Consider the following 10,347-nt stretch of genomic DNA (forward strand, 5'->3'; position numbering starts at 1 on the left):
TGAAACGCATCAGTGATTTTTGTGGTAGCCAAACAAAAATCTCAGTCTCTTTTTTTTTTTTTGGTAGTGTAAAAATCTCAGTCTCTAAATCTAATTCCTAAACCCTTTCCCTCTCTGATATCGCTAGTATGCTCAATGTTCTTTCGATTGTTGGTGTTTTTTGTAGTTGTTGGAAACGAACAGTCAAATAAATATATAGGAGGAGTGAAGAAACAAAAATTGAGATAAAAAAAAAGGTAAGTTATCAACTAATTTTTCAAATTTTTGTTCAAATCTTATTTTTAAAATAAAAATATGTTTCAAATCTTGTTAAATAAAAAAATATTTTTATCAATATATATATAGGGGTTGTTAACTTGCACCCACCTAAAAATACTAAGGTGCACGTTAACAAGCTACACTTACTAGTTCTTTACCAAATTACTCACTACTATCCTTTTAAAATATGTTTTAAGTAAAGGACAAACTTGTAAATTTACTTTTATTTTATTTCTTAAACAAACAAAATATTGCTACCTCACTGTACATGTTTTTTTTAAGGATGTTTTGTACATATTCTAAAGCCATGACTATTAACAAAAACAAAAAACAATCATGTAATTAACTAAATTACAATACTACCCTTCCATTTAAAGTCATTTAGAATAGTGATATTTAGATTATTTGGTAAAGAACTAGTAGGTGTAACTAGTTAACTTGCACCTTAGTGTTTTTAGGTGTGTGTGCAAGTTAACAGCCCCCATATATATATATATATATATATATATATATATATATATATATATATATATATATATATATATATATATATATATATATTCCTTATAAAAAAAACACATGCATATATCTTCTATACTATACTAGTGAAAAGACAGGTACTCACGTGCCCGTCTTTCCGCTCTTTTTATTGCGTAAGGTTTGAAAAATTATGAACAGTGTTTTTAGTTATGAAATTTTGATTAAAACTAAAAATATAAATGTTTGTTGCAATAAAAAAGACCCCTGATGTAATTTTACCAAAAAATAACCTTAAGGAGTTTTAATAGAATAACTATGCAATCCTATAACACCCTTTAAACTATGATGCTTGTAGCAAAAAAAAACCCTTTAACTATGATGTTTAAAGTTCTAACTAATTTTGTTTACAGACTGTGTATTTGTTCCAAAATATTAGCAAGCATGGCAGAAAATATAATGGGATATCCTCACTAGTTCCACTCGGTCAATTTTATTTTATTTTTGAAGAGGTCCACTAGGTGAAATATATCATAACCTTCACTAAAAATTTGAGCATGTTTTAACCAACATGTGTTTTTATAGAACAAGGTTTCTCATCCTTAAAAGATATAATATTCTTCCCTCTATTGTAAAAGAAAATTTTCAATCAAAATAATACCACTATCAAGGGAGAGAACAAACTAATTAAATACTTCATTAAGCATAATACCCATAGTTAAATGAAATCAAATCTGAGTGCAGAAGGTTTCAAATGCTTTGCCAGAGCAAACATATATTCTGGCTGCTCATCCATCCTCCTTCCTCATTCTTCCTAAAACTAAACAAACTCCTACAACAACTTATTACAAATTCATAATTTATTGTTGCATTTCTACATGGTAATAATATTAAATAATCGAAAGACAGTAATGAAAGATAAATTTGAGAGAATGTTGGTAAATATAGTTGATCAACAATGATAACAACTCTTCTTGCAGAAGTTCTTCTTAATATATAATATATCCTAGTTTGGTGTCCTAGCTATCTTGGTTGACAAAGGAGCTATGCTTGGCACATACTCATGAATCCAAAAATATTCATTATCATCAACATCAATTTGAAATTGGCAAAATGAGTTGCCTTGATGGTCATATGATGTGAGTGGTTTTCCAAACTTTCCTCCAAGGAGTTGATCGCCATTCTTCCAAAGGCCAAACATACGAAACATTGAAAAAACTGGGCCAATGTTGTACATTTTTCTCCATCCACTTTGATCCATTGCCCAAATGTGCAAGACGACAGGAGCATTGAAGTGATTCTGCACAACATAAGCAAGGGAACCCTTGATCTCGGCAACATTTTCCCATTGAAAGTTGCGAGAGAAGATTGGCCCTCTGAGTGTGTGAAACTTGTTGCTGTGAAAGTCAAAACATAGAATATTTGCAGCATAATCATTGTGATAGTAGTATGTATTCTCTGTAATCCAATGATAAACGCCATTAACAAGAGTGTTGTATTTAGAAGGACATTGACGTGTGATGATAGTTAAAGGAGGAGGATGTTGAGTAGGGGTCCATAATTTAGTACTTAGATTATAAACTTCCGAAAATGAAATATAATGTTTCCTTGTCACAGAACAATAATTGATATGAAGTTTCACAGCTTTGAAGTTGATGTTGTCGGGATCATCAGCACCAAAACCATACATGCATGAGTCGTTGTCAAGGCAGAGACTCGGAGGAACACGGTGAACCTCTCTAGTTGTTGGGTTCCACATAATTAACTCATCGAGACAACTTTTATGAAACCGACATAAACGTTTGAGACAGAAAACACCGTTGCAACTACCATAAGATTCTATTCGTACAGGGTGAAAGACGTTGTTGGAAAAGAGGGGTTTGATGTGTGCTACGTTGTCACATGAAAGAAGGGTTAAATAGGGTATTGTTTTATAAAGAATCATGAGACTATGGCTATCAGACATGTTCATGTGCCTCCTTTTTAGAAAGGTGGGGGTCTGAATAAGAACATTCCAAGACTTTTGAACACGTCTAAAAAGCATCAATGACTTTAGTGGCAGCCACACCAAAATCTCAGTCTCCAAATCTATTCCTAAATTCATCTTCTTGCTCAATGTTTTTTCAGTTGTTGAGGTTTTGATGATGATAAACCCAATCAAGTAGCCTATAAGAACACAGAAAAGTGACCTACAAATTAGGTGTCAATGAAACAAATTTTATTTATTGAAAAAATAAATAAATGGAAACTCACAGAATCGCAGAAGCAGGTTTGGCGTGGAGGCACTGCAGTGTGTCTGGCGGAGAACAGGTTTGGCCCGCAGGTGGGTTACGATATTTTTTTTCTTAGAAAAAGAATATACTAATATTTTTTTAAATATAATTTGGTAAAATATTACTAGTATCTTTTTTTAATTTGGTAAAAAAATAATATGCGTGTTAACTATTATGCTAAAGTTTGGAATAAGGTCTAATTTCATGACTATTCTTGATCCTTCAACTGTTCGCTTGCTTCTTATAACGAACAATATGTGTGTTAGTTATCCTCGTAGTCATTAGTTTTCTTTCCAAGTTTTTTAGTTTTCCTCTATCATGTATAAAAAAAATAGTATAAAATAAAATTGACTATTTAGACGTCATCCTTCCGTAGTCTATATACTCCTTTCGTTCTATTTTAAATGACCTAATTTGAAAATATGTATTATTCATATAACATACTTTAACCATATTTTCTACTAATATACAAGGACAAATTATAACTTATACGATGTTGTTGGATTTGTCTCGATAAATATTTTTAAAATATCATATTTTCATAATTTTTTCTAATAGATTACTAACATATTTATCGTGGCACGATTTAAGCAAATCGTGACACGATTTTGCACTAGGTTGAGCGCTATTTAAGGCTTCATTCATTGTTCATTTTTTAGGTAGAGTTTTAGGAGAGAGAAACTTAGGAAATCAAAGGAGGTAACTTTAAGGTTGAGGGTATTTGGTGAAGGTTCTCTTGAGTTAGGGAAACATTTGTAAACACTAGGATGAGTGAAATGATTGAGTCTCTTGTTCTTGGGATGAGATTGGGAAAATGGAAGAAATTAGGTTTTCTTCTTGAAGGGCTTTGTTGAAGCTAATTTCATGTAACCATTTTGTATCCATTTGTAAAGAACTCATCGATAGTCTCTCCCCCATATAGTAAGTCATTGTTGGACCGAACTCGGTAAAAAAAAAAATTGGTGTGTTTGTTTCTCTTCTCTCTTTATCTTTTGCTTGTGGTTTTGTGTTTTACATTTGGTTCCTAAATTAGATCTATGATTGTTATTGTTGCTTGAGGTTACTTTGATATTGGTTACTACTTTCCTTTTGCTCCGCACATCTAAGTTTACTGGTGTTATTTTTAGTCGGAATTCACAACAAAACCTAAACATATTGAATTACAAGTGTCAAAATCCTAAACATATTCAACGACAATTGGGTCTGAATTCTATAGCTTGATGTTCTACAAAGTGACTTGATGTTTGAAGTCTTGGCCAATTTCTTTATCAATATCCTGAAAAGAAGAAACCAAATTAGAATATATGCTATCAAAACTAAAACAAATTAGCCTAGAAGAAACCACAAAGAAATAAAGGCATCTTTTATACTCAATTTGTTCAAATTCCCAACATTTCCCTTTTACTCATTTCATCAAACAAAGGCTAGAGAAGTAAGAATCAAACTTAATATATTTGTAACCAACATAAACCTTTCCAAAAGAAAAATTCTACATATATACAAACAACCCACCTTCAGATCTATGACACTAAAAAACACATCATCGACGATATCCATCACTTTATCCTTATATCAAATGCCAAGTATCTTCGCCAAAAAAAGATGCAATTCAGATGACATTGGCCTATAAATTCAAGTTACAGATTTGCCATAGTCCCCCAAAACAGCAAATACGAATTGGGGAAGGGATTATCAAGTGAATGATGAGCCAGAGACTTGTGACGATTTGATGCAAAATGAATATAAATAAACAATAATGCTATGTGTAGCGAATGAATGCACGGCGAATGAATTCACAATACAGTTGCCATGTTTTAATGGATTTGGCTTCCGTATTTTCCGCCCATCAGCCGTGTATCCCGTTAGGCACTGCACTTTTTATCGGGTAACCGTGTATTCGTTTTGCTCTCGCAAGATATAGCAATCCTCATAAATAAATGAGGCACATATCTTACCAAAGCAAGCCTTAACTCACAGTGACTATGTATGGCTTGAAGAATGTACTGCACAGATTCTTGATATGCAATTCCTCTTGATTGATTTGTTACAGCAAAAAGGTATTTTCCAGGGGAACATTTATTATTTTGAATCTATATTTTCAAGTTGCAGTGTTGGTATTGATTTAAATACTAAAAAGAACCAAAAAGAGAAATCATACCACTATGCCAAAAGATGGAACCCCGGATAGAACAGAAACACAGTGATAAAACTCAACCGAGTTGTATCATTTAGAAAATACCAGAAATTGTATCATTCTTCATCAATATTTATGGGTTTGGCTATCTGCCCCTTAAAGGAATGACCTTGTAACACGAAGCAAAAAAAAAATATGCAACAACAGAAAAAGAAAAAGAAGGGATTATCAGAACTACATGAAGAAACCAAGAGAAAAGGACCTCTTTGGTTTACCAATTTTTTTCCATGACACTAGATGCCACGTTCCTCTGCCGGACACTTGTTTCTGTACTTGTTCTTGCGACGACCACTGTTAGAACAAGTTGATGGTTGTGATATGTAAATTCCATTAAGTTCTGATTTTGAAGTTTACCTGTCCAATGCACATAGGGCTGCCGCCAGAAAAGAGCGCAGGACATAGCCAAACGATATTGACTGCGGCAGTGAGGGATGCATCAACTTGTGATGGTACAAAAAGGAGAATGTTGTAGTTTCTCATAGAAAGTTTATGGAGAGCCCTGGAGACAATTGGGATAGACAGCATCACCTCCATCATCAAATATCAACAAAACATTGGCATTGGGATTATCTAGAGCCCACAGTGACATATCAGTAATAATCTATTTGTAACTTTCATCGAAGTAACTATTAGAGATGGCGGTGACATGATGGACGGCTATGCACGTTTAGAATTTCAGCGAAGATAATATTGGTGTCTCTATAAGCCGAAATGGAAAGTTCGCATGAAGGTTGGCTTGCGGCGGAGCTAAGCGAATGTTGTTAGCAATGTTGGTAATGCTCTCGAGGTCAGTTGGAACTTTACAGTCGTCAATGTTCCACCAAACTGGGATTTTAGCCTTCACATATTCCAGATTCATCTCAAAGAAGTCAGGTTCGAAAGGCTGAGAGAAGATGTAAAATTTCACACAAGAAACAGTATTAAATGATCGAGACTCATAAAAGAGCAGAGACATCATTCCAAAAACAGTGATATTCAAGCATGCATTCAGTGATAAAGACTAAAAAAAAAATCAACAGATGAGTTTCAAAAACACAGATTCATCATTCATAGAAGTGATCACGATTGCAGAAATAAATGATCAAGATTTTTACATAAATGAGTAAGATTTTTACATAGATGATTAAGATTTTTACTTAATGATCAAGAAACATAAAAAACTGAGAAATCGTTCCAAAGCACAGATTCATCATTCATAAAAAACTGAGACATCATTCCAAAGCCAGTCTTGTATTAACAGATAGTGCATACATAAACATTTAGATCTGAGCCACAAAAACTTTAGAACTGTTGCGGAAGAATAATTTTCCCCATTATTTTTTTTTCTTAGCATCCGAAATAGATATCAAATAGTTTTCAGTTTTGTGAAATTTTATTTCCATAGTTTGGAAAGATCACACATATGGAGTTTTTGTATTACTATGGCAGCATATTTCATTAGCAAATAAAAACTCCTCGGTAGCAGTATAAACTAGATGTTTCCTTGAATCCATCCATGATAAAGCATTTGTCTGACATGACAAAACAAATGGTTGAAGAATTGTCGATGAAGCCTTGGAAAGAAGGAGCACCACTTCATACTCTTTGGCTCTACGGCAGAACTACTTACAGGAGAATGGTTGAACCTTTAGATATTGCTCAATACCATCTCAATGGTGGTAAAGACTATGTGACTTGAGCAAGATCAAGACACCACAAACAATTGGAGGATTGGCTTGTAGAGGAAGCAACAACTACAGCCACAAACAAAGTAACCAGAGATAAAGAACTCACTCACTTTGAATAGACTCCATTTTAGGTATATTTAATAGTACCGATCTTTCTCACTTTGAAAGCAAATGTAATGACACAGAGAAACCAACAAGTTCATTATGTTCAAAAAGCATCAATGCATAGCTTTGATTGATTGTGTAGATATTAGAAATTCGAAAAACTTCACAAATTAAAAATTGGTCATAGCCTGATATACATGTCTCATAAAAACTAGACATATAGAATTACAAGTGCCAAATTCCTACACATATTCAACTACAACTGGGCCTGAATGATATAGCTTGAAATTCTACAAAGTGACTTGATGTTTGAAGTCTTGGCCAATTTCTTTATCAAGGTCCTGAAAAGAAGAAACCATATTAGAATATATGCTTTCAAAACTAAAACAAATTAGCCAAGAAACCACAAAGAAATAAAGGCATCTTTAGTACTCAATTTGTTCAAATCCCAAACATTTCCCTTTTACTCATTTCATCAAACTAAGGCTGGATTAGAGGTGTAAGAATCCAGCTTAATATATTTGTAAATTTGTAACCAACAGAAACCTTTCCAAAAGCAAAATTCTACATATATACAAACAACCCACTTTCAGATCTATGACACTGAAAAAAAAAATCATCAATATTCTCTATCAACTTATCAAGTGAACTGTGAGGCAGAGAATTGCGACGATTTGATGCAAAATGAATGCAATTAAATGAGGCACATATCTTAGCCAAGCATGCTTTAACTCACAGTGACTATGTATGGCTTGAAGAATGTTCTGCATGTATTCTTGATATGTAATTTCTCTTGATTGATTTGTTTCAGCAAAATGGTATTTTTCCAGGGGAAACATTTATTATTTTGAATCTATATTTTCAAGTTGCAGTGTTGTTATTGATTTCAATACTAAATAAAAAGAACTAAAAAGAGAAACCATATCACTATGCCAAAAGATGGAACCACAGATACAACAGAAACACATTAGTCAGTGTTATTAATATCAGATCGCGGAAAATAACGGATCGCAAAAAATCCGATACGACAAATACAGATAGCGTAGCGGGCAAATAGCAAAAGCCCCAAAACAGTTTAAATAGATAATTGTATATAAACTAAAGCATGGTGCACACAAATAAAAGCTTCACAAGTTAAATCCAGTAATAAAAGCTATGTAAACAGAAAGTAAAAATGACTTGACATAAAACTTAAAAAATTGATAATTCCGCTTATTACGGATATAACCGATATGTACAATATCGCCGCTATTTCAAAAATATCGAAACTACCCTAAATTCTGATACGGTACAGCAGTATAGTGCCAATATATCGGATATTTAATAACACTCATTAGTCATAAAACTCAACCGAGTTTTATCAGCGGTATAGTGCCAATATATTGGATATTTAATTAACACTCATTAGTCATAAAACTCAACCGAGTTGTATCATTTACAAAATACTAGAAATTGCATCATTCTTCATCCATATTTCAATTAATGGAGTTTCCTACAAAAGTTTGCTGTAGTGTTCTACAAGTCATATCAATTACTGGCCATTTCAAAAGATGAAACTAATTTTTAAAAAAGGCAACTTTCATGTGTTGTTCTATGATGAAAAACCATATTATGCACCACCCTGAGGTTTGGTCTGACCCTTAAACAATGACCTTGTAACACACTAACATGAAGCTAAAAAATGCAACAGAAAAAGAAAAAGAAAGCAGAACTATATGAAGCTATTCTTTAGTTTACCAATTTTTTTTCCATGAGACTAGACATCAATTTCCCCGCCCGGCACTTGCTTCTGCACTTGTTCTTCCGACGACCACTGTCATAACAAGCAGAATTAGAACAAGTTGATGGTTGTGATATGTGAATTCAATAAAGTTCTGATTTTGAAGTTTACCTCTTCAATGCACATAGGGCCCTCACCAGAAAAGAGTGCGGGCCAGAGCCAAACGATATTGGCTTTGTCAGTGAGGGATGCATCAACTTGTGATGGTATAGCAAGGAGAATGTTGTAGTTTTTCATAGAAAGTTTAAGAAGTGCCCTTGAGATAATTGGTACAGCATTACCTCCATTAGCAAATATCAACAAAACATTAGCATTAGGATTATCTAGAGCCCACAGTGACATATCAGTAATAATCTTTTTGTAACATTCATCAAAGTAACTATCAGAGACGCTGGTGACGTGATGGACGGAGATGCCTATGGAGGAAAGCGCGTTTAGAATTTCACTGGCGATGAGATTGGTGTCTCCGTAAGCTGAAATGGAAAGTTCTCCAAGAAGGTTTGCTTTCGACAGAGCTAAGCGAATGTTGTTAGCGATGCTCTTAACATACTCGGGGTTTGTTGGAAATTTACAGTCGTTAATGTTCCACCAAACTGAGATCTTTGCCTTCACGTATTCCACATCCATCTTGAAAGGAAGTCTGGTTCGAAAGGCATGAGAGAAATGTCAAAGTATTGAATTAAATTACAGATAAGAAACATTACTGAATGATCAAGACTAAAAAAATATAACCATCATTCCAAAAACAGTGATATTCAAGCATGCAATCAGTAACAAAGACTTAAAAAAATCAATAGATGAGCTTCAAAAACACAGATTCATCATTCATAGAAGTGATCATGATTGCAGAAATAAACGATCAAGATTTTTACATAAATTATTATCAATATTTTTACATAAATGATTAATAATATTTTTACATAAAATGATCAAGATTATTACTTAATGATCAAGAAACATAAAAAAAAAAAAAAAAAAACTGGGACAATATTACATAGCACAAATTCATCGTTCATAAAAGTGATCATGATTGCAGAAATGATCAAGATTTTCATTTTTACAAAAACCAATAATGAATCCATAAATCAGTGCAGTTAGGGTTTAAACGAGTAATCATGTCTTCCATTTTTCCAACAATAATAACAGGTTAAGACTTTCACATTTTAGGGTTTTTTGAATCAGTTAAGAAGAAGAAAACCTGAAGGAGAAGTACAAACGTGAAGCAGGAGGACGAAATCGGCAGAGAGCAGTACAAACGTGAAGCGGAAGTGATGTTTGTTTGTGATGTTAGGGTATCGGGACTGTTTGGCTCTCTATATTCTTTTTACCAACCTTTATATTATTTTTTACCAACCCTTGTGTGTTTACATCTTCACTTTTCTTACACCCATTTAACCACTCATTTTCTCCATTTCTCTCTTCCTATCATATCACTTGCTTATCATATCTATCATATCTCTCTCTATTCTTATATCTATCCGGTGTGCAAAAATAATTTTTCTTTTTTTACTATCAAGATTCATTCCTTCAAAAAAAAAAATGTCATTCACAATTTTATTTTCTAATGGGTCAATTAAGTCTCTGATCGGGTTA

General features: G+C 33.2%; 2 protein-coding genes across 2 annotated transcripts; both read right to left on the reverse strand.

Moving 5' to 3' along the window:
- Window positions 1-1,649: 1,649 nt before the first annotated feature.
- LOC146951819 (putative F-box protein At3g23260) lies at window positions 1,650-3,819 on the reverse strand. Its single transcript, XM_085700118.1, has one exon. It carries the CDS (start codon window positions 2,837-2,839, stop codon window positions 1,742-1,744), a length of 1,098 nt encoding a protein of 365 aa, XP_085556244.1. The 5' UTR covers window positions 2,840-3,819; the 3' UTR covers window positions 1,650-1,741.
- Window positions 3,820-7,046: 3,227 nt separating this feature from the next.
- LOC146951820 (uncharacterized) lies at window positions 7,047-10,130 on the reverse strand. Its single transcript, XM_085755139.1, has 4 exons — window positions 9,953-10,130; window positions 8,866-9,394; window positions 8,712-8,787; window positions 7,047-7,315 (listed from the first exon to the last, which is right to left on the reverse strand). The coding sequence occupies exons 2-3, from the start codon at window positions 9,379-9,381 to the stop codon at window positions 8,731-8,733; spliced, it is 573 nt and encodes a 190-aa protein (XP_085611265.1). The 5' UTR covers window positions 9,382-9,394; window positions 9,953-10,130; the 3' UTR covers window positions 7,047-7,315; window positions 8,712-8,730.
- Between the last annotated feature and the right edge of the window lie 217 nt (window positions 10,131-10,347).

The sequence above is a fragment of the Medicago sativa genome, chromosome 1 (assembly GCF_051527215.1).
Source record: "Medicago sativa cultivar Bolivia chromosome 1, Bolivia_mono, whole genome shotgun sequence".
Taxonomy (NCBI): Eukaryota; Viridiplantae; Streptophyta; class Magnoliopsida; order Fabales; family Fabaceae; genus Medicago; species Medicago sativa.

Bases quoted from the DNA above. Each gene is read 5' to 3' on its own strand.
- LOC146951819 (XM_085700118.1), bottom strand. From the start codon at position 2,839: ATGAATTTAGGAATAGATTTGGAGACTGAGATTTTGGTGTGGCTGCCA.
- LOC146951820 (XM_085755139.1), bottom strand. From the start codon at position 9,381: ATGGATGTGGAATACGTGAAGGCAAAGATCTCAGTTTGGTGGAACATT. The intron at 8,788-8,865 runs GTAAACTTCAAA...TTGTTATGACAG, and splicing joins GCCCTATGTGCATTGAAGAG to TGGTCGTCGGAAGAACAAGT.